A 24763-nucleotide genomic window follows, 5' to 3' on the forward strand; every position below is an offset into this window, starting at 1 on the left:
TTAAAAAAATTTCTCCTACAGAAAAAGATGATAAATCCATGCTAGGGATAGGCATTTTTTCTTTTGTTTCAATGTTTCTTTATTCTGGAAATGAGAGGATAACTTTTTTTTTTTTTTTAATTAAAAAGGTTAATTTTAGACAAAACTTCATTTGTCTTTCCAGAATAGTACCTTCAAGGAAAATTTCCTTTCTAGCTGAAACATACACTGTAAAGAATTTTTCATGAGCTCTTGAGTTTGGCTGCACTAAAAAGATGTAAACTGTAGTAAGACACAATGAGGACTCCTGGCTGTTATGGCCGAGTGCAGCCTGCTGAAAACATTGTCATCTGAACTAAACAACAGATGCTTGTTTTGCACAGGAAAGCTTATTCTATAATCTCACTAGCATAGAATCTGAAAAAGACAGAACTGTTTAATTAGGTATAAGTGGTACACACAGTGCAGACTTCGTTAGAGAGCACCAATCACCTTTACAGTTTGGTACTATTTGAGACCAACGCTTTGCCCATCGATGGTTTTACTAAGGTTAACCACTAATAACTACTGATACACACTAACTTCACTTCTTCTGCTCTGTAAAACAAAGCCACAAGAATAGGAAGACAGAAAGACAACAGTTAACTGTAATAATTATTGGATAATTAAAACATAATTGTTTTGTATGGATTTGAAAACAACAGTTTGCATGCTTCCCTCCACACAAATTCACATTTTAGACCAATAAATTCTTCTGCCTCCTGTTCTTTCCTGCAGTCTTCCCTAATGTGGACCTCTTTTTTTTTTTCCACTCTTACACCATTCTGTTCCTATGTCCTTCCTTGTCACTTTGTCTGCCTTTTTGGTACCCGTCATCACAGAATCAGAATGATAGGGGTTGGGGAGATCATCTAGTCCAACCCCCCTGCCAGGACCTGGACAGGCTAGAGAGTTGGGTGGGGAGAAACCTTATGTCATCCTTATCCTTTGTCATTTGCCAGTCCCTGATTAGTGTTAACCTGTAGATGTGTCCTTCACTGCTGCTGCCATGCTGTTGATTATTTCTGCATGTAAGTTAAGTGCTATGAAGATGTTGCACTACGCAAACTTTTGTCTCCAGCTCTACTTCATTTCTCATAAAGCATTCCTCCACTGAAACCTTCCTTTCATGAAGCCAAATAAAAAGTTTACTCTGGCTAGCAAACTTTATATTTGCCATATTAAAAATGAGGTAATTCTTGTACCTTCCACTCTACAACTCTTTCCTGCAACTTCTTCTCTGTATGTGTTTTAACTGCCTTATTTATACCAAAAGGATAGAAAATCCAGTATGGTCTTGACCCTGCTATTGGACTCTTTCATGCATATTTATACCCTAAAACGGACGTTGACAAGGCTCCTCTGCTGTTCTTGTGAACTTCTTTACTTTTCCCAACAACCAATTCTCATTCCTCCCTTCTGAATTCTAGTTTCTGTCTGACCCTTTTCCTCAGGGTCTCTCTTTTTGTTCAGGTTTCAAATAAAACACAAACTTTCTCCCTCCACCCCCCTCCCGCCCCGCCCCCCTGCCCCCCATAGTATTATCATCATATTTTACTCTTCTTTTGAATTAAATATTTAAGCTCTCTCAAGCTTTCATTTCTTTCCAAAACTTCCCAAAGATCTGACCTTTGCTGTCTGCCCACATGATCAAAACTCCTGCCTAAGCTCTGATTACAAGCCTTAGTCCTGAAAACTCAGTACCATCCTGTCTGCTCAAATCACTTTCAATAAGATTGTGTTATTGGCTTACTCTTCTAAATAAATAATTTCTTCTTCGCATTTCTGTATTGTATCAGATTCCGACTTCATGCTGCTTTTTAACATCCCACACAACTGTATTTCTTGTACTTCAAAGTATTACTACTATTTCAGTTCTGTTGCACATGCCTTTGTCAGCTGGATTTACTATCTTAACAGAAAATGACATACTTTCTCCAGTGAAACATGTTCGATAAGAAAGGTTGGTTTCACAACATATGTCTTCACTTCTTTGGAACCTTCTTGCAGTTGACAGGACATGTACAGAGCAACCAGATAACACGTAAGCAGGTGAAATGCTCTCATTGCAGCTGGCGATGGTAGAGAATAATGAGTCATCCTACTAGATTCACCACATCATGTCAGCCTAGCCAATTCCTATAGTCACTTTCATCTTTCTTCTTCAAATGTAGTCTTAGAAAAAGCTAAACATGATGTTGTCCAGTGCCTGCCACAGTCTAAACTCCATTCTGATCTACAGAGAGATTAACAGTCCATTAAATATATTAGCTGAAAACATTACAAGAGGAGTAATAATACGTCAGCTACTATGCAACGGGGCTTTGGTGTTTATTAACCGACTCCAGTAGAAGGAATGAGGACTGCAAAATGGCTTTTAAGATGTAACAGCAACTTGTACTTCTATGGCCCATGAGCTCCTGCCTGCAGAGGTGTCAATTAGTAACTGGGAGCTCTCTGGGCGTGCAGCATGCTTAACACAGTTAGAACATGTCTATAGCAGCACACGTCTAACACACTCAACTGAACATTGCGCAAATGTGACTAACAATGCTTACAGCTTTGCCAAGTACATCTGGATTTTCATTAGAATTAAAAAAGGCATTTTGGTAACCCAAGGATTATGCTGCTTTTCTATAAACTCTCACATTCTGGCAGTCCAGTCCTCTGAGCTTGACCAGTCCTCAAAGAAATTATTTGGTGTGTGGGCAGGGAAATATTACATAAATAATGCATTTGATTGTGAGATCGTAGGAAACCGTTGAAAGGTATTTCTCTAGAAGTTCAAAACTATATTTAAAAATTTAGCTTTAGGAAAGTCAGGAAGCAATTTCATACATGTAAAGAAATGTCAAACTACAAGAAAATGAAAAGGTTTTTCAATGGTGTTAGGTAAGCGTTAATTACCAGCTTGGGTAAAAGTTCTGCCCAAAATGCACACAGCATGAATGCATACACACACAAAGAGATTTTGCTCACATTTATGTCTATATCCCAGACAAATAGCCCAGGAGATTTAGCATAGGCAATTACTTTGACTGAAATCAGTAGAGTAGAAATCGGAACAGGCCCCTCTGTGTCTACCGTTTGTCTCATTTAAAGTCAGGCTGTATTTAGATACGGTTTTAGATTTCAAGTACAAACTTACAGATTCTGCCTGTTAGCTGCCTGTGATGATATTGGATAATTTGGGATCCTAATACCTCACTAATTCAAAACGTTATCATTTAGTCTGTATCCGTTAGAGGAAATGGTAAGTAAACACATAAGTAAGAGAATCTGAAGTCAAGAGAATTTTAGGCTAACAAACAGAACAAAGATAAAAGAAACGCAGAACACAAGAGACTCAGAATGGCTTTAGAAGAAAGGGATACACACAAGAAATTGTCTGTCAAGAAATATCAGATACCAGATTTTCAGTATTAAACGGGAATTGTGAACATTATGGGCAAAGAAAATAACTTCCTCTTTTATTCCAGATGAATTACACCAGCTAGAAACCTATCCATACATAGTGACAAAAATGCTGGAAAACAGACTTCATTCCCCTTTACATCTATCCTTCTGCTTCCTTTATCAATGCAGGAAAACTCTTAATTCTGGTTTAAACAGTGTATTCAATCAAGTAGTAGTCCATATCCAAAATGGCTAGCTTTTGGAAGAAATGTCTTGATCTTTGTTTCATAAGATAAATAGCTAAGAAAATGTCAAACCATCACATGCTCTAAAACATGGCACCTTCTAAATAGCTCTTGAAAATTAAAACCTGGAGAAATATTTTCTTTCCTTAGACTGGAATGTACTGATTTTTGATGAAAAATAAGACAAAATTAGGTGAATTTTTGCACATCAGTATAATGTAAGAAAAAACATCATTGGCTTTACAAAATTTCATGAGATCTAACTAATTCATTGCCATTTTGAAAGTCTGGAGATTCTTTCCAGCATTGTTACAGGATGAATACCACTTAAATTTATATACCTGCATAGTTAAATAAGTTTACCTTTGTGGGGGAGGGACACTGGGAGACCACGATCTAGTCCGTCCTATACTATCTCCACGGTGAGGGGACCCTGATCGCGAGCAATGATTAGATGACATAACTTGTTCTGGCACTGATAACGTTGAACTTTGAAGATCTCTCCCATTATGTCGATAATCTAAAAAGAAATGCAAATATTCAGTGAATCTGAAATTGCACTTTTTGATTTCCTACCATACCTGTAGTAGTTAGAAGCATGATAAAAGATGCAATTTGATCAAGAACGTTGTCATGTCTTCTTGGTTTTTTGGAATAAAAAATACACAAGGAAAGTTGACTCCTGTTGTTACGCTTAATAGAAGTACAGCTATAGTTCCTATAGTTATACTTTAGAAATATAGAAATAAATTGCCATGCTCCAAACTGGGCATTTATAATAATCAAAATATCTAATCTTACCATTTATTTGTGGTCAGCATGATGCATTAATAATAAAACTAATAAAACTAACTTTTTTCCTGAGAATAACATATAAAATTGATTATTGGATTTTCTAATTAAAATTGTATTGTAATGACTGTCTATAATACACTTCAAACAGGAATGTTCACAATTAAGAAGTATTCCAGCTATTTGGGACAGAAAACTACTACAGGGTTAAATACAGAGTTTGGGTTCAAGAAATATTTGTATTTCAGAAACAATTAAAGTAACAATGACTCAATAGCATCAGATTTCACTCAGGGGTCTGAACTTAAACAACATGATTCCTTCACACAAGCGCAGGCTACACAGACACCGGCTTACATCCTGGAGCTAATCTTGCATTAGGATAATAAAAGGCATAAATGGTCTAAGCAAAAGCCTTCCCAGTGACAATAGCTTAAAAGGCTACAACATGGATATTTTACGTAGGCTTTTAAGAAAAAAACTTTTTAAAAAGATGGATGTATTGAAGTGCCCGTCTGCATCTAAGTGAAAAAAGTTGAATTCACTGTCCCAGGGTAAAATGCTCTCTGTGAAAAAAAGATGCCAAATATACAGCAGTTTCAATGAAGTTTCCACAAATTCTGCGAGGATCAAATTAATATATGATGATAAGAAATGAAAGAATTGCAAATATTAGCTGATGATAATGTTTTGCGGAAATACGTCTTCAAACGGCTCCTGGTGGCTATGACAACTAATATAACTGACTTTTTGTTCTGAAGACAGTAACCAAGTGAATAACATTCAGAGAGATCCACCTGGCACTGAAAAATTCTAGCTCATAAAACTGTAATTCTTTTCCCATGAGAATCTTCTGAGAGTCCAAGAGTATTTGGTCTTCTACTCCAGACTGTTCATAGTTTTCTTCCTGGAAAACGTCTGGTAAGCACCTAAGCATAACCTCATTAATTCAGTCCCTTTTATGGTTCCATGAATGTTGCAAGAATACTGCATATTCATATTCATTGCATGGCCTTAGGACCAATGCTATATATGAATCACTCTAATTCATAAATAGCTTCTTCCTCCAATGTTTAGGTGTAAACTGCTTTGTGTGTGTGTCTGTACCTGTGTACATAAAGGCAAAAAAATAGCACAGCATCATTACCTTATGTTAATATAACGATGTTGAGGATAAGATACTCTCTCCTCACTTCAAAACAATCACGTCATGTTACGTGTAGCCTCAGCCGAGAGTCAGTAATGAACTACAGACTTTTATCCCCTGTATGAAGTACTCTTATTAGCAGACACAATGATAAAGCATGTAAGGACCAGTGTAACAGTTCTGCATGAAATCACCAAAGGAGAGACAGGGGGAATTTTATCTGTGTTTGAAACAGGGTGCTATTCGCTAACCAGTAAAGTATAGAAGATGTCTGCATAAAGTTTTTGCAAGTCAGTCTGGAAGACAATAGACTCTGCAATTCTTTAACCAAAGAGAAAGAGCTAAAGCTATTAGGAAAGCCTAATAATGTTAAAATAAAAAATATAACAAAGCAATAACAAATTTCTTAATTAAGCAAATCCATGACATAAAAATATTGTCCTCAATACAAAAAAAATAATGCACAGAGAACTACTTCTTATTGATAAAACCAGCATTTCTAGAAAAAGCAGGGAAAGGACATAGGAGAGATTTATTTTAGTTTGCCGGTCTGGGAGCTGGAAGAACATGAATTGCACTGCAGAGCACAGAGGCAGGAAACGAAGGGGATCATTTTGCAGGTTCTTTGAAGACTCTGGTCAAGATGTCACCAAAAACAAATTCTACAGGTAAGAAACAGGCAACCAAGGGAATACAAGAGACCTGAGGGGAGCTTTGTACGCCAGTATCTGCTACCCCAGAGAGCAAAAGAGCTATAAGCAATTCTGAGAGTTAAGACCAGTAGTAAGAACTCTGTAGACTGTTTGTGGATAGACTAGAAGTTATTTTCTCTATTCTTAAGTGTTATTTTTTATATTTTACTGATTTTAGTTTATGGTATATTCACGAAGACATTAAGCTGTGTGTTTCACTGAACTGATTAAAAGGCATTGTGTACAGAGTAAGAAATGTACTGAAACAGCCAGCAGCTATTATGCTATGATATCATACCATATACTGAAATAAAACCATACCCCAAATCCTTATTTTCTGCAGAGAAGCACAACTGAAATAGGGATAATTTAGAAAGGTTTGGTTTTTTACTATGACAATAGGTGATTAATTGCAAACAGCATCCTTATAATGCAAACCACGTCTTTCTAATTTCACAGTGAACAACGTATTCAGAGAATGTTTAATATTTTCATTAACAAACTGAAAATTCTGGAAAATTGCTTATCAGTTATTTTTGCTGATTATAGTAATTGAATAGTATTGTAAATAGCAACAAGAAATAAATTTCTAAAGATAGTCTTAAAGTGGTAGAAAGTCTTTAATCTTTAAAAGACAAGTTGATACATCTGGGGAAAACAGAAAGTTATCTCCAGGAAAGCATAATCTGAAAACACATGGTATTGGGTTTGCATGGCAAGGTTTTGGTAGCCAGGGGGCTACAGGGGTGGTTTCTGTGAGAAGCTGCTAGAAGCTTCCCCCATGTTCAATAGAGCCAATGCCAGCCTCCTCCAAGATGGACCTGCTGCTGGCCAAGGCCGAGCCCATCAGCAACGGTGGTAGCGCCTCTGGGATAACTGCAACCTCCGTTCCCCGTCCCCCTGAGCCGCTGGCAGGGAGAAGGCAGAAAAATCGGGAGTGAAGTTCAGCCTGGGAAGAAGGGAGGGGTGGGGGAAAGGTGTTTTAAGATTTAGGTTTTATTTCTCATTACCCTACCCTGATTTGATTGGTAATGAACTAAACTAATTTCCCCGAGTTGAGTCTGTTTTGCCCGTGACAGTTACTGCTGAGTGATCTCCCTGTCCTTATCTCAACCCAGGAGCCTTTCGTTATATTCCCTCTCCCCTGTCCATCTGAGGAGGCGAGTGATAGAGCAGCTTTGGTGGGTCCTTGGCATCCAGCCAGGGTCAACTCACCACACACACAGGTGAATAGCAAGTTATTATGAGATTATATATAATGAAATAAAAAACATAAACATGATTTACTGTACAAGTACACATGACAGAATATTGTCTATTATTATCTTAATCTTCCGTATCTATAGATATTAAAAAATGCAGAGATGTTTCTAAGAATTCTGCACACACAGAGAACATTTATAGCATTTGGAGACGAAAAACATAATGAAAAGCAGTAATATGAAGAAATGGAAAAATCGTTTTAAAAAATCTAACATTTCAATCAGCAGTTTTGTACAATATTTGGTACATACAGACACCAAAGTACAAGGTGAATGAGCAACAGCATAAGGCATTCTACCTGAACGAACACAGTGATGGGCAAGGAATTCAGTTAACAAAACACAAACAAAAACCTACTTTGTCTAAAATATTCCTAGAAGTGAGAACAAGTAAATCAAAATAATAAAACTTACTAAATCTTTATACGTATATAAATTAATCACATTTAAACAAAAAGCCTCCTCCAGCTCTAAATTGTTGTTGTAATTGACCACTTGCACATTATTCTTGCAATAAATCAAAATTTATGACTATCTAATTAAATTGTCAAGTAGAATCCTGATCAAAAAATGTTTTACATTAAATTGGAAGCAGACATGCAACACTTCCTGGTAACTAACACTGGTAGTGCTTCCTTATAACAATTTCAAAAGGCAGAAACTATCAGCATTCCTAATAATTTTGCATCAACAAAACTAGACATGTTAAGCTGTGTTTGAAGAAACAGATTAATATTATCTATGCTTCATTGCCACAAAATAAACTTCAAAGTTTATAATTAATTCACTCAAACCAAAATTTATTATATTTATGAACTTCTCTTCTGCCAATAGGTCCCACACTGAAAAGTAGCAGTTCCGGTAGGCAACCCCCTAACATGAGTTAATTCCCAAATCATCTTTCAGTTTTGTCGAGTTAGGGTAGCTCTCTGCTTTATTTCACACTACATATTTTCACTAGCTAGGAGTGAAAGCAACATAGAATGCTATCTCGTACTGAAAATAACCATAGCAGACTTTCACAGAACACAACCTTCTGTGAACATCCGTAGAATTTAACACTTCCATTCAATAAAAAATGTCCATTCTATAAAGTTTCAAGACCATAAAATATTAACATGTTTAATGTGGAGAGAAAGGAGTTTAGAGATAGATCCAGTAAGGTTCTTAGGTTTCTTGAGTATAGTCATTATCATTCCAACAATTTACAGCCAGAACAAAATCCCAGCTGTAAAGGAAAATATTTAAACTGTTTGAACGCATGAGGAAAATCAGGTATTTCAGAAAAATGATCCAAAAAACTACATGTTGTTAACACAGTCATGTAGATACAGCTGACAGAAGATGCCATGTTTTGAACTTAGTTGCCAAGCTCAAGGATACAAGGAGGATGCTTCCATCCACTCAGGATCCAAAGGCCCGCATTTTCTCCTGACATAATGTATCTTCGAGTATTTTTTAAAAGAATTGAATGGGGGATAAGGTGAAAACTGTTTTTTCATTTCCTGGGAATCTAAGAAAACTGCTAGGCTTATGTAGGAGCTAGCTGACTAGTCACTCAGACTATGCCAGTTCTGAGAAACACATTCAGAAAAAAAAGTATAATCACGTACAAAATTTTCAGATCCAAAAGATAAGAGCTTAGCAAGTTTCTTGATCAGTTTTGAACTTAAGCAAGTCTGCCTAAAGACAGCTCTGGCAGATCAAATAGTTCAGAGCTACAGTATGTGTCTTGAAGGCACTTGGTCCCAGTATATCACAGTTTAATGATTGATTGGTCTTCGAGTCTTTATATTTATTTAAAACCAAGCTTCCTTATTTATAATAGTGGACAATTTTTTTTAAATTATTAGTTTTTTATTAAAAAATGTCATTGGTTTATTGTTTTATTTACTGCTGTATTTTTACAAATAAATGCAGATTTCCAAGCTTCAGGGACAGTGTAATATTTATTCTACTTTCTGAACCTAGAGATCAGAATAGCATAGTAAAAAAAAAAGTACAGTTAATTATATCTTTTCTTTTTTAGCATGACCACTACTGTTGCAGAATGAAGCAGTTGTCTGTGCTTGAATGACAGTGCAGCCTGGTTGTGTGCCCAGCCAATGGGATCCATGTCTTTAGGTCACCTCTACACTGATTTTTTTCTCCAGCCAAAACCAGATGAAAAAGATGGCACATACTACACTCTACCTTGAGACTTCAACTGGTATAGGATTTCAACCCAAAATTTAGGAAGTATAAGACACAACCTTGGATGCAGTGGGATATGGCAGGAATATAAAAAGTACCTAAGAAATTGTGTAAGAATGAACTTCACAAGATGAAGTATATTGAGACTCTGCTGATATCAAAATAACTGATGCAATCATCTTTCATTTGTTTATTCTTTCATTGAATTTCAGTGGCTTTTGTTGCAATTACTATTCATCAAATAAAATACTTCCGTATATATGAAATTTGTGCCTTTCATTGACACACGAGCTTCAGAGGAAAGACGAGCAATCTGTCATTACCCTGCAGCCACAAGCCAGGCAGAGAGAGCAATGGGCTGCTCCTCAGTTACAAAGTTTCAGGAAGATGACCTTAACACAAAGCTCACATGGGAGGCTTAACAGGATGCCTCACACTAAGCCCTACACCCCAGAAGTGGCTAACTCTAATACATATGTTGAGCAATCAACGGTGGAGTTCTTCTAACCCCCAAACAGACTTTAAAGCTGCTATTCATGATTGACTGACCGTGGGATATGAAGTGGTAACTTTGGTACTCCTAACCTGAGAACTTAATTCTCTCTAGAACGTGACTGGCTTTGCTTGCCCAAGAGTTGAAACATTCATGCCTCTCTCAAGAGAGCTGACATTCTCGACTGAAAAAGCTATGATTTAACTCCCAATTTCAAAAATATTCCATGTCCTGTAAATAAGGGTAGAGAAAGAAAGTAAAGATATTTTCTTGGGGAAAGAAATTATAGACAGTAAAAAGAGGTCATGAGTGCAACTTGACCAAGGAGCTGCTGTTGAGTATGCAGATAGTTATTTATACCAGTAGTAAAACTAAGATAAACATTGGAACCTGCTTGCAACTATAAATACTAAGTCATTATCATAGAATCAAAGGTTCTATAACTATGGCAAGCCTCTTAAATCAATGTACAGAGAAGCTGATAATCAGTATAATCAGCAGTAAATAAGTATGAGCTGCAGACAGTTAAAAGATGGGCACATGACAGATATCTGCAACGCCACCACCTTCTTTTCGTGGGAGGGCTTCATTTAAAACTATGATACACATCAAATGAAGGATTTTGCAAAGCACATTAAATATAGCTTCCTCTGATCTGAAGTCTTAGTTGTACATGTTTTAAGAGAGAATATTAATACATTTGACTTAAAGTATTCATCCCCATAGTATGGCTACACTGTGCTAATATTATGCTATACAGGGTACATGTTCAGTAAATACTAATATTAACAAACTGTTATCAAATTCTGCAGCTTTCAGGCACAAAATTACAGAAAATCACAAACTTCCAAATATAAGGTTCGCATCAACAGCGCTGAAAAAAACCCCAAAAAATCCAACTGAAAAGTACTAATGAATCTTTCAATTTAGATGCCTTGCTGCTTGATTGACCTGAGAGAAACTCTTTGTATGAAAATTGTTCTAGCAAAGCATATTAGAGTTGCTGTTCATCACAGACAAAATAATTAAGTTGTTTCAGACACTGATGCTAAGGGGTGTTTTCTCCACTTTAACATCTGTGCTTGATTGTGGTGTCAAGCTTTCTCTTTATCAGATATTTAATTTTTAACCCTCACTAGTGGTTGGGCTTAGAACAAGCACTAATTAAAAAAAAATTATATAATCAAATTGCCAGAAATGCTTAACATACCAAGATTTCACACGTGAGCACTCTGGAGACAGTTCAGTTCTTTTATACAAATGTGCTCAGCTTCTATGGCTATTTGACTTGGGCGTCCTCTGAAAAAGTGCTGACGGTAACTGATAAACCAAATTGAATTATTAATATCTGAATGCTCTATACATTGAAGATACATTATGCATGTGTTTGGGGATTTTTTTCGCATCAAAATATTATTCTACAAATACGGGAAGAATGACTATATAGCAAAAGGAACCAGAAAACATTACAGTAGGAACAAGTGGTTACTTGCCGCATAGTAACTCAGTTCCTCAAGAGGTGTTTTTAGCTCTACTGCACTAATGGTACGTATAGGCCCATTACACTTGAGGCAATTTTTTTGATCATTAATGCATATGAAGAGCATTCCCACACAGTAATAAACCAGAGCTTGCTGAGTTTTCAGTCCTGTTCCTACAGTATGACATACAAAGCTTGAAAAAAACACAGTTACTATACAGATAGTGTTTCTTCTTGTTTAAGTACTCATCCATGCATATTTTATGCTGTCTAGCAAGTCCCTTAAATTAGCCTCCTCTTGACACTCTTGACAATTCACTGATGGGAATTTATCAGTCCTTTCACGGAGCATTTCCTTCTTAGAAATGCTCATCACTACATTTGTAACTCATCCCCCGTAGTCTTTCCCTTTTATGAGAAGTACCTGTCAAGAGAGTCTCTGACAGGAATGCAACTTCCTTGCAGCTCTCCATTATCTATCAGATGCCTTTGTCACTCTGTAGATACTAGGACTGTAGTAGAACATAAACTTATTTGCTTAACTTTACTCAAAGAAGAGAACGCTACTGATAATTTGAAAATAAAACTTGAATTTAATTATATCTTACACCTTATATTTAAAAACATAAACCATGTTTTTTAAAAAATTGTATTAATTGAGAGAATTTTGATGTTTGAAGAGAAAGATGTTTTGTCAGCTGAAGAAATGATACTAAAGAAATTTTTCTGAAAATAGTAAAAGTATTACTAAACTTCACTTTTTATACATTAAAAATGAAACTAAAAATACAAGGAAAACCTTGAAGTATCATAATAAAAGTTCCTGTGTTAAGAACTGTAGGCATAAAGGTGTAAGTAATATACACTTCTTTTCTTTAAAAGCAAAGAAAATGGTTAAGGATCCCTTGACATAAGGGGTCAGAATAAGAACTATTTTAACATTGCTTGAATTTCGCTTATAATTTTGGGGGGAATTTTTGAGACACATAGACGCAAAGCTAATTTTTACTCAAGGAAGAACCCATAAAGAACAGATTTTAGAGCAAGGGAAAGGATATCAACATATAATAAACAAAAATTTAAAAGCTTGTCAATGTTTATGTCTGTAGTTACTGGGCTTTTGGGACACTACAGGGCTATCCGGTGATTTAAAATGAAATCCTTCATGTTAGGAGGGGTAGAAGTCATCCGGTCTGTGTAGTGATGCTGTAAGACATCTTTCAATAGGCAGCTGATTTCAAGCTGTAAGCAAAGCATTTGTGTGTTCTGTATCTGCTTTGAGGAGCAATCATCAACAGGACTCAGGTATAAAAATTCAGTTCACATTATCAGCAAGTAGAGAGAAGGACTTTTGTTTCCTCTGCAGGCAAGGCTGCCACATCACAGTAAAAGAATTTTTTTGAACAAAGGACTCCTCAGGCATTTTTAGAAGTGAAGCAAAAATGAATAATTGCTTTTCATTCTTCTTCAAATGCAGAATCATTTTTGTAAGTTCAATAAGAAAGTCTTTACTGGTTGTTACTATTTTTTTCCAATCTACTTGTCTCTAACTGTCCTCTGAATAAATATCTTATTTGTATTCTTATTTGCTCCTGAAACATCTTGCTATCTTTTGCATAATGAGAAAAACTTATCACTATAAATGTTTTTCTTCTAAAGGCTGGAAACTGCATTCTTTTTCTTGGAAAAGCTCTTCTCTACAGAGACTTGCGATGCAGTTTATGCAGATTTCACTGCCTTACATTCTTCCAGGATCCATCTGTTGAAACATATCTCAGATTACACGTGTTTCAAAAAACCATGTAGCGCAGATGATAAATTGGTGTAGAACTGAATTTTAAACATTAATATCTCACTTAATATTTAAGTCTTACAGCAACGATAGGTGAGACTTTTTATGATTAAATGGTCTTGACAACACATGTCTCTCTGTTGATAAAGTCAGACTCAGTAGGTTACTTGTACTCAGTAGGTTACAGCATGTTCAACATACACTATGAGAAAGGATCTGGGAAGAAAACTATTTAGAAATTATAGTCCATATTCATTGAACTTTGTTAACTGTAATGCCCATTCAACTTTGGCCAGTAGAAATAAAATAAATTTTAAAAGCCCACCACCTTGCTTTACATTGAATTGTATTTAGTATTACAAAAATGTAAATCATGTTTTGTAAAGTGCTTTGGAATTTTTCCAAAATAAATGCAAAACCACTGTATTGCTTTTATCAATAAGCAGATAAGAGCATTTAAAGTGGCACGGGAAGATGCTGATGTGCTCCCACACAGAATTGCTGATGACAGACGACTTTCTGAGGGCCAAAGTTTATTGTTCAGGACAGCAAAATGAATGCTTTAAATGGCTTGAAGGCTATGTATAAGCAATCTAAAAGACAAAACCAGAACTGGTAGTGCCTCTCCTTTTGCTATCCTGTGCTAAGATTAAATCTACTAGAAATGAGATATAATAGAGATTCTGTTCTAGTAGTTTTGATACCAAAATGAAATGACTGTATATTATATGAAGAGAGCTATTTTAAAATTTAGTCAAAAATCACTTTTGCATACTTGTTTAAATATATAATATAACATTTTCTGACAGTAGTTGGCATAGAATACACATATAGCCAGAAAAATCAATTGGCTTTTCATTATTTTCTTAAAAGCCTTTCCTGTTGACAGAAATAACACTCTCCTTTATAAGAGTGAAGTTTATTAAATTTGTCTATGCAAGATAAGATCCAAGCCACCAGAAGTGATAGTGTTTACGAATACTTTTTCCAAGAGATGTTTGAAATTTCTGTAAAAATTAAAGAAAATAATAGTGTGTGAAACAGACATGATTTAAGCATTTCATCATCAGGAAATTAACTAATGGATCAAAAGTACCACACCAGTGACAAAAACCAACTGCAGATATATTAAAAATAGATGATGATGCAAGGGACTGTAGCTTATAAAGTTCCCTCTGCTTCAGCAAATATGGTCTAACACAACCTTGCTTACATACGTACATTAAGAAAGTTCTTCCATTGTTGGATTTCTACCTATCACCAGTTTACCCAAAGACAAAGTCAACTGACCTTATGGAACCAATACCAGAGAAACTATGTAAAAAGGTGTTGTGGAGAAAGAGAAAATCTCAGCTTTGATCAGGAACATGGTGAAGTCAGACAGTATATATCTTTCAATGAACTATAAATAAATACATACGATCAACAAAGGCCCGTGGGTTTCATATGATCTAGAGTAGTGTAGTGTAGAATCATAGAATGGTTTGGGTTCGGAGGGACCTTTAAAGGTCATGTAGTCATCTAGTCCACTGTTTTGAATAAAAGTAAATTAAAGAGGAACCAAAAGAGAATTCTTACTCTTCTTAAAGGTTCCTGGAGATTATTTCACAGGTCCAATACTTTGAACAAGCATTAATTTCATGGAAAAGATCATTGAGAGTACCCAACAGATGTTAGCAAACATACTTGATGCGACACAGTATTTATATGGCAGAAGGAAAAAGAGCAAAGTGAAGTGTCATGTTAAATAAAACCTGAAAATACAAAATGAAAGAACTGGGGTAAGTCAGAAAGAACGAAAACAAAGAGAGACAAATGGCTTCATGCAAAGAAGGCACATATTTAAATCAAGATTGTGATGAGTCTGCAAATGAACAGAAGAACTTTAAACGAGAGAAGAATGTGGATGACACGACAAGACAAGGATAAACCAAAAGACTTGCAAAGACAGTGACAGCAGCACAAAAAAGAAAGGCAATAAATAAATATTTCAAAACCAAAAGAACATCAAACTTTCCCAGCCACACAGCCAGTCTGAATTAAAATGCAACTAAGGTGTAGAATTGTCAGCAGAAATCCAAAAGCTAAAAGATCCTAAAGGAACTAAAGGTAGATCAAACACTCAAGTAAGGGAAGTAAGACTCGTTCACTGAACTGTAAAGACCATAATTTTACAAGTTGTCAAAAGAGGAGCTTATGAAATCATAAAACTGTACATCCAGGTGTTTTACAAGAACCCCAATGAAGTTCAAGCACCTGGTAAAACTTCTGCAAAACTTGGTACCTTTTTCCAGGACCATATAAAGATTTCTGTTTCAAAATGGCACCATAATGGGCACTCTAGACATATATCCATCAAATCCCCTTTTTTCCTCCGTTTATTATTAAACTCCAAAGTTAGTTGACACATTTCTGATTTAATTGACCAATAGGAATACGAAAATCCTTTCCTTTGGGAGAGCAGGCAATCTGAAAGCCTTAGTGACTACTAAGCACACACAGAAAGCTAACCAACCTAAGACTGAAAGTACAGTAAGTAGGAACAAGGGACTTCTGAGGCTCACTGCCTCTCTGCTTCCAATACTTTCACAACACTATGGCTACATATCCTTCCTGTCTTCTGACTGTAGTAAAGCAAACAGGGGAATGGGAATATAAGAATGCCCTAATTTTTCCTAAATATCTTTCTAATGAAGCTAATAATCTGAAAACTGAGACTATTACTGTTTGAAGATAAATGATTTAAGGAAGTAAATTTAGTAGTCTTGCATCCACAATGTTCATTCAGTCTCTGGGAAAATTTTGGGAACCTTAAGAGTATGGGAAAATTTTTGGAACCTTAGAGTATAGCAAAATTTGAGCAGAGGTTAACAAAAATCTGAATGTTTATGCAGAAAAGATAAAGAACATATTTCTTTGGGATAGAATAAGCTTCACTGCAGAATATCTGCAAAGTTACATCGTTCCAATATGAACAAGGACAACTTGTGCTTAAAAATGTATGCTTTCTAGATATTCTAGTAAGAGACCTACAGTGAATCACAGCCAATAAATATGCTAGCAATATGACTTGCCCTGTTTGCACTACAAAGTGTGTATATTATTATGTTACTTTAAAAAAGGATTGCTTGATAAAATTTACACGCTGGTTAATAAAAAACTCCATTATCCCATTTTCCCAGCAAGCACAAGACTTATAGCAAGGGAATAGAAACATAATAGGGTTGAAAACTAAGCAGAGCCTGAGATAACTCTGAAATAGCTGGAAATACGGGAATGACTATGTAGACAACACAGAAATGCATCCGAGCTCAGACTGGTAACGGTTTTTAAGACAGGACTGTGCAAACTCAAGTAATTAGTTAGCTCACTAAATGTTTGGATTTATCAATACCTGGCTGCACTCCATCTTGCAATATCAAGCATAGCATATTTTACCATCTTTTTTTCTCTACCCCCAGGCCAAGCTGTATGAAAATTCCTCTGACTCCTGTTTCCTATCTACCCTTCCTTAGCCTGCCAGCAGCATGTACTACACCTGGTGTAAAAGCTGCACGTACGCTGATGGGTGCCTGCGTGGCAGGAACACATTTTGACCCACCAGCTGATCGCTCTCTTACAGCTGCTGCAGAGACCAGGCTCCTGCTCCCCCTTTGCTGAGTAAGGTACACAAATGACTATATATGTGCACTTTAGCTAGGCCTGACCAAAGGGAACCAGAAACTGTCTAAAACAGACTGTTCTGAGTGGGTTAAAAACCTCCACAGAGCAGTAGGTTAACACAGCACACGCTGAGCTGTGCAGGTAACTCTGCAGGTACCAGCAGCCATCAGTACTGGTTTATAGGTGGCATGCTGCATCCTAAATATATTCTCTGTTGGAGTCAGCAAAAACATATGATTCTCTGATTTTATTGTTTTCGGCTATGATTACAGTATTATCTTTTCTCTTAGAAGAGTTGGAAAAATACTCTTTCACATGACAGCTTTTATCTCAAATACTCATTAAACTCCCAATTCCAATACTACTTAGTAAAACAGATTATTTGTTAACATATCTCCCACCCTGCCTTAAATGTTCAGGTTTCAGACCTTCGGCAGTGCTATTATTCCACCATGAAGTTTTAAAGGAGATATCAAACCCAAATGTGTCAAAAAAATCAAATAAACAGTTCTTCACATTTAACAAAAAAAACCACTTCTGTGCTACTTTTATGATCTTATAAAAGCAACAAGGAAATTCATACATTGATTTTTCCCCTCTCTTGGTAATTTTTGTTGTTAAATATGCATTACCCATAACAATTATTTTGCGTCTTGGAAAAACACACACTTAGATTCCATTTATTTTTCACCAGGAAAACACTACAAAATTCATAATAAGAAGTTATAAATAAGAAAGATTTCTACTGAACCTAGAAGAGTAAATTTAGACAGTAATACCTGAAACAACACCAATTCCATCATCACAGTCATAATCAGACACTTCACTGTCGCTGATTCTTTTGGACCCTGCCAAAAAAAAAATTTTAAAAAATCAGAAATCTATCATTTATCTTCCTGTAAGTTAAAACTATCCTCAGTCAATAATAAATACATAAATGTAAGGATTTCATTCTAGACAATGAAGCATTAATGTAAGCATAAAAGGGAAATTATTAATGTTATATTATTGCAAATGTATTAGCATACCAACTATTTTCATCTAAATGTTTAATGTAATATAGAATGAAATGTTGAAATACAGCTCCACAACATTGCTTTTATGAAATATTTTCATGTACTTCTTATCTACACATATTCATTCCATACAGAAACTGGCAACACACTGTTCATCTTCCAAGTTCTCATATACAAGGCACCATCCCTCCCCAAAGTCTTTGAACACCAGAAAAATTAATGATGGCAATAATACTAAACAAATGTAATATTTTTTGTAGGACACTAGTAAGCATTATAAGAAGAGGCAGCTTCACACATAGAATGTGTCCTGACAAACAAAATCTCTCTGTGATACTCTAGAGGAAACGAAGTATTAAATGCCCTGTAAGACTACACCTGTCAAAATAGCTAGAGCTTAGTTGGCAAAAGCAGATTCCACATCCACAATTAGAGCCAAAATGTAGGTCACGTAGGACAAAAATATATGTCAATTTGTGTTTTGCTTAATTTTACTTCTGTCTTCTGTGGCATCTTTTAAACAGCATTTGATCGCTGACATCAGGATTAAGCCTTGGCATGTAAATAATAATAATAATTCATATATTTGTTTTACATGTGAAAATCCCTGTTCTTCAGCGAGATGGTCTATCTGTTCTAATTCTCTGGCCATCTAATAATAGGTAACTAGTAGGTAGGAGATTTAATCTAATTGTCACCAAGCCTTCAATCACATGCAAGATTTTTTTATTTCTACCACAGGATGATTTATTCTGAAAAACACACACAAAAAATACCAGTAAAAACTGTGAGTAAACTTAAAGAAGCGCAGGACAAAGCAGGATTAATGTCATATCTGAATGACTGGCACAGAAGAATGCCCGCCCTTCCCTCCCAACAGAAAACGGGGAGAACAAGTGCCAAGAAGATTTTTGACAAAAATAAAAAAAAAATCATTTTAAAGATATTTTAGAAATTATTTGAATCATAAGAACCGCTGTCATCTGTCAGACTGTCTAACATCCATCTACCCACCAGGGGACAGTGGAAGGTCCTTCTTTAGCGGAGTGTGCTTACAAGATCTGTAGGGAAAAAAGGTTCCTGTTGCACCCCTCTAGCTTTCAGCAGGCAGGGGTCCTGGCAACTGAGACTTCTCCTAAGCCATCCTATTTATCCTAAGTCATTAATCAACCCATTATCCACAAATTCATATATTTTCTTTTTGAGTCAGAGTATTCTCTTGGCCTCTATAATATGCTATGTCAGTAAATTCCGCAGTTTAATTTTGCCTTGGTTGAAACAGATTTCCCCGTTTTGTTTCTCTTACACTATTTCAGACAATGCCCTCCAAGCTTTTGTATTCTGAGAAACATGAATCAGCATTCCGTATTCTCCCGCAGTCATCTCTTTTTGAGCTGAAATATCATTGTTTAGTTCCTTTGCATGTGCAAACCGTTCCATACTTCTGATTGTTCCTGCTGTATTTGTTTGTGTATTTTCTACTTCTTCTGTGCCTTTTATGAGAATTCAGAAGTGACTGCAGCAATCAAGATGTGGGTGTATGAATTTATAAACTAGACGGCAGACTATTTCTTTTGGGATAAAAATTGCTCTGTTAAAAATTATTCAACTACAAAATGGTATAGGTATGATATGCATTAATTCTTAGAAAACACAATCTAGTCTTGCATTACATTATGCAATTCCAGTACAGTGATGTTAATTATTGTTATTTAGTTGCAGTAAAGGTTGGGATTTTTACCTCACAAATAGGAAATGAAAATTAGTACAAGGAAAGCCAGGCTTTGGTTTCCTATGCCCTGAAATTCTTACATGGTAGAATCATTAGTTCATTTATTATAAAAATTTAGAAATAGCCATGCTACAATTGGGAGGGGGGAAAGGTGTCACTGATTTCAAGAAATAGCAGGAAGTGAAGTATTTCTCTAAACAAGGTATAGCAAGCAAGGGGTCGCAATTAGCACTCGAGAAAATCTACAAGGTGAGGGCAGGAGTGAAGGAAAGGTTTTCAGTCTCCTAATGGACTTTCTGAAAATCAGGATTTCTAAAAGCAATTAAGTCTGACAAGGACAACATTCAACGTGATTATTTTCTTAATTATAGTATCACAGAGGCCCAATGAAAATCTCTCCTGCTTCCCAAAGAAAGAGCATCCATTCCACCTGTGATGCTGTTCCTGCTGCCATTGTCAGCAGAGCCACTGGGGTGGTGATTTACATGCCAGTGAGCAAGAGGGATTGGTCTCCTTTCTCCTTAGCCACTAATTCAAAACCAGGCCATTAAATAAGAAGGACAACATTTGTGACCAAAAAGTAAGCAAGAGAGCCCTACTGGTCTGGCTGGGATTTGGCTGGGGTCCGAAAGGCAGAAGCTCCCGAAGGTAGTGCCCAGCAGTGCGAGTCTGGCCTGTGGTAACCCTGGTAGTGACACTGTGGCTGCTGTGCAGAGATGCCAGTAACATCACCCAGGCGCTCTCGGAGTCAGAGGACTGTGGCATGGGAAGATGGGGGCAGTTGAACAGCTTGTTGATGCTCATCATGTGGATGCTTGGAAAGGTTTGTGTCATGAAAGACGTAAGAGGGCTGAATCAGCTATGATTTGAATGAATGTCATTTACTCATCATCTAATTCATCCTTATGAATGAATCTAATTAATGACAACTGAGGTTGCTTTTTATTTATGTTTATATTTACAAGTAAGTACATATGCTTTAACATATTTTTAGAATATTATATTCTGAATTCTGGAGAAAAGATTTGCATCTATGAGGGTGAAAATAGCCAGCTGTTGTCACAGTGGGCTCTAGACTTCCCAGTTGCATAGCAAAAATTGTATGTTGTAGTAATCACAGGATACATCTCGCAGCAAAGAGAAACTACGAAGCTTCAACGGACCACAGGTATAAAAGGCAGAAGTCTCTTTCTCTTTGTCCCTTCAAACCTCATCCATTTTTTCCAGAATCTCCTAATACCTAAACTCCAAATCACCTTCCAGGATCTAGAGACCCTTTTCTCTTTTTCTATACAGACCTCTGTTTCCACTCCCACCCGAGCTGCAGGGAAGAGCTGGGGCACAGGAAAAGTGAACTGGCTAGGACTGAGACTTGCCCTAAGAATGCGAGTAGAGAAGAAGTAGAGTCAAGGGAAGAATCAGATTTCAGGGCTTTCTCCAATTGCCTTTGCTCCGGCAAAGCAGAGAGTCTCCTTTAATAGCTGACAAGCCTGGAATACAAAAACTTTTTCTCTAAGATGAGATATGAAGCTCATTCGGGTCATTTCATCTATTCTATCTCCTCAAGCAGAGGCTATCTTAAGCCAACTCTAACCATTAACAGACTTAAAAAACCTGAAAAATAATAATGTCTAAGTAGTATTTCACATTTACTCATAAATGTAGATTTAAATGCTGGTTAAGAAGTCAGAAAAAATTTTAAACAGAATTAACTACTTGGTTTTATCTTTGGAAATCAATGTTTTCAGGAAGGATGGAGGAAGGAAAGTCTGTCAATTAAAAATGTAATGTCCAGTACTGCCTGCAATATGTAACTTCTGCAAAGGAATCAGATTATGTTTATTTAAAATGTCTTCCATTAATTTCAGAAATGGAACAGACAAGTAAGGGCACAGGTCAAAATTCTTTACTTAACCGAGTATTCGAAAAAACAGTATAATTGCTGGCAGCTTAGTTTAATATTTCTTATAATATTTGTAAGAGTAATTTCATCTGCTATATATTAATTTTAGCTGTTAATTTTGTTTTTAACCTTTTGAGAATGCAAATTTGAAGATTTGGGCTTCTGTCCCACCTTAGCCATGTCTTTTCAAAATACCACTTCATTATCTAAGTAATTTGAACCACTGATCATAAACCAGAGGAAGAACTATTCATAGTTTATCCGTGAAATGTGACAACAAAGTCTTTTACAAATTATTCCAAAGGAATATTGCTGATGAAACTGTTCTTTAGTACTTTAATGAGTATCTTAAAGTGTCTGACAAATACATTATAAAATATGATACTTATTTCAAGAGCAAGAAGATTAAATCCATTCTAACATAAACTCAAAATTCAGTAAAAAGTTTAAGCATGTAACACCCGGGACACGGGGTGCATCAAATAAATGCATTGGTGCCAATCATTTGCATATAATTAACTTTTTCTTTGATGGATTTTAAATGTGAAGAATGGTATTAATTAAGTCTCACTGCCACAGCACTGAAATATAGCTTATTAATGAAAAAATCTTAGGGATATTACTACCATTTTGTCTGTCAACTGGGTGGTAACAGATGGTAAATATGGACTCTTGAATGCCTTCCACCAGGATTAATGGTTATTACAGTTACAGACTGAAGGCAAAATAGACCCCGTGCTGTATGATTAGCTAATATAAACCACACAAAAAATGCCATAATTCAGCATAACCCCAATCCCAGTGAAATCAAAAGATATATCCTCATTCACTTTAGGAGGTTTTGGTCTAATAGTCTTAAACTATCAATAAAACTGTCTTCCAGGGACAGTTTACCAGTAGAGAACCTCCCCATCAGAACATGATAACCCTCAGCATCCTCCTTCCTTCCCGCACCTACCTACTTACTCCTTCCCTACCGCTGCTGCCCAGGCTGCCATCCCACCCAGAACAACAACTCTGCAAGAGCCCAGACACACTGGAACTGGAACTTTACGGCACTTCCGCTGTAGCTTTCATTGCAGGGGTGGGGAAAAACTCCACGACGTAAAAAGCATTAGAACCATTATTTTCACTTTCCATTTAAAAATTACTTCCTATTTAAAGTGTTACTATTTTATTATTTTTTCCTATTTACATTTTTAGTTTCTATTAGGCAGGAAAAGAATTTAAAATAGGGTAGTTTCTTAGTGCAAAAACCTTTCCATTTTTCATCTTCATGGCCATCAATAATGTGAAGAATAAAGTGAGGTGTTTTATTCCATTTCATGAATCAAATACTTGGTTTTTTGTTAACTTTTCACAGGCTGCAGTGTTGGTGGCCATGGAAAGCTTTAACAATTTCTGAATAAAAATAACATGGAAATCACTGAAGAAAATTTTAGAGAATCTTCTTTGGATGTTCCATGCCTGTCAGTGTTTAAGAGGCATTTGGACAATGCACTTAATGAAATGCTTTAACTTTTGGTCAGCCCTGAAGTGGTCGGGCAGTTAGACCCGATGATGGTTGAACTGAATATTCCATTCCATTCCATTCCATTCCATTCCACATTACTTTGGCAGAATCGCATTTCTCTCCTTAACAACACTCTAAGCAGCTGTAACTCTTCCAAATGAATGAAACAATATGCAATCAGAAATATTTTCTTGCAAGGCAACCTAAGTCTGTGGAGAGTTCTGAAAGATCTTCTGACTTCTACATGACAACTGAAGTTGGCACAGAGCTGTGCTCCACTCTATCATTACCATACAGGGGAAACAATGCAACATATAATACCTTCTGTGCTTCATATATTGCCCATTTTAGTATTTCTGATATAGGCCTCAAGAGAAGACCAGCAACATGTGAGGCTCAAAACTCTAATAAAGCATATATGACCAACCAATAAAGTTATCAGAACTGCCTAGGACAGGCCACAGAATGAGAAATAAAATTAAGGTGAGTCAGCTTAAATACAGAAGGAAGTGTCAGTTTTATGGCTCAGGAATTCTCTGTTTTTCTTGTGGAAAAGAAAAAAAAAAAGGGGGGAAAAAGAACGCAGACCGAGCTCCTGAGATGGGAATCCTGCCTCTTGCAATGCAGGAAGCTTTTACAAGGTTTTGTGGACTCCTTGGGGGACCAAAGGGTAGTGAAGCATGCTTATGAGCTCCTTCCCTGAGGCTCACAGAAGGACTTCAGAATCACTTAAAGTAACTTAGCATTGTCGGTAATTGTTGTGTGTTCAAAGCTGACATATAAGCAACCCTAAAATCAGTCTCACATAACCGCCTTAAGAATTTGCTTTCTCATATTCATCCAGTCTGTGTCTGAGGGCCCTTAGTGTGAGCTAATCTCTCATGCAGTCCTGCTGTTTCCATGTCAGTCTGTCACTTTATCCTCCTGCACATACTAGTGTTTTTTCAAGTTTTTGACCAATTTCATCTACCTTGACAGAGGTATATAAATACCGAATTAAATTAAATTCCTACAGATCTTTGAAAATGGCTGCTGCATAGAAGACAGACATAGAAACCCTTAATGAAAAAGAAACATTATCAAGATAAAATTTGTGGCTAATCCACATATGCAGAAATCCACAATCTCCACAGCAAACACGGTCTCTTCCCATTTAAAGATACTGTAAAACCTGAGAACACTGTGGGATTATTTCAGCAGAGAATGGAACAGAAGAAACATGGGAGACTAAAAGTGGATGTAATGGAAACTGGGTTTCATTAGTACTAATCTCAAGAAACATCCTGTGGGGCTTTTGTTTCTCTCCATCACGGTATTGGATCTACTTTCTTAAGAATGTGTGTTTCATTTTTTAAACATAACTAGGAGATAATTAGATGGACCAATTCTCAAAGAGATTCCCATAACTAAAACTGCAGAAACTGCA

The 24763-nt window shown here is 36.3% G+C and overlaps 1 protein-coding gene across 3 annotated transcripts in view; it reads right to left on the reverse strand.

Moving 5' to 3' along the window:
• Nucleotides 1-24763, reverse strand: part of RIMS2 (regulating synaptic membrane exocytosis 2) — a 490283-nt gene that overhangs the window by 172435 nt on the left and 293085 nt on the right. For all 3 annotated transcript variants that reach the window (XM_054192248.1, XM_054192250.1, XM_054192247.1), the window contains 2 exons: nucleotides 17953-18021; nucleotides 4023-4179 (listed from right to left, as the gene is read on the reverse strand). In XM_054192248.1, coding sequence (XP_054048223.1) covers nucleotides 4023-4179; nucleotides 17953-18021 — 226 coding nt within the window. The remainder of the gene's footprint in view (nucleotides 1-4022; nucleotides 4180-17952; nucleotides 18022-24763) is intronic.

This window comes from Rissa tridactyla, chromosome 2, assembly GCF_028500815.1.
Source record: "Rissa tridactyla isolate bRisTri1 chromosome 2, bRisTri1.patW.cur.20221130, whole genome shotgun sequence".
NCBI classification, from domain to species: Eukaryota; Metazoa; Chordata; class Aves; order Charadriiformes; family Laridae; genus Rissa; species Rissa tridactyla.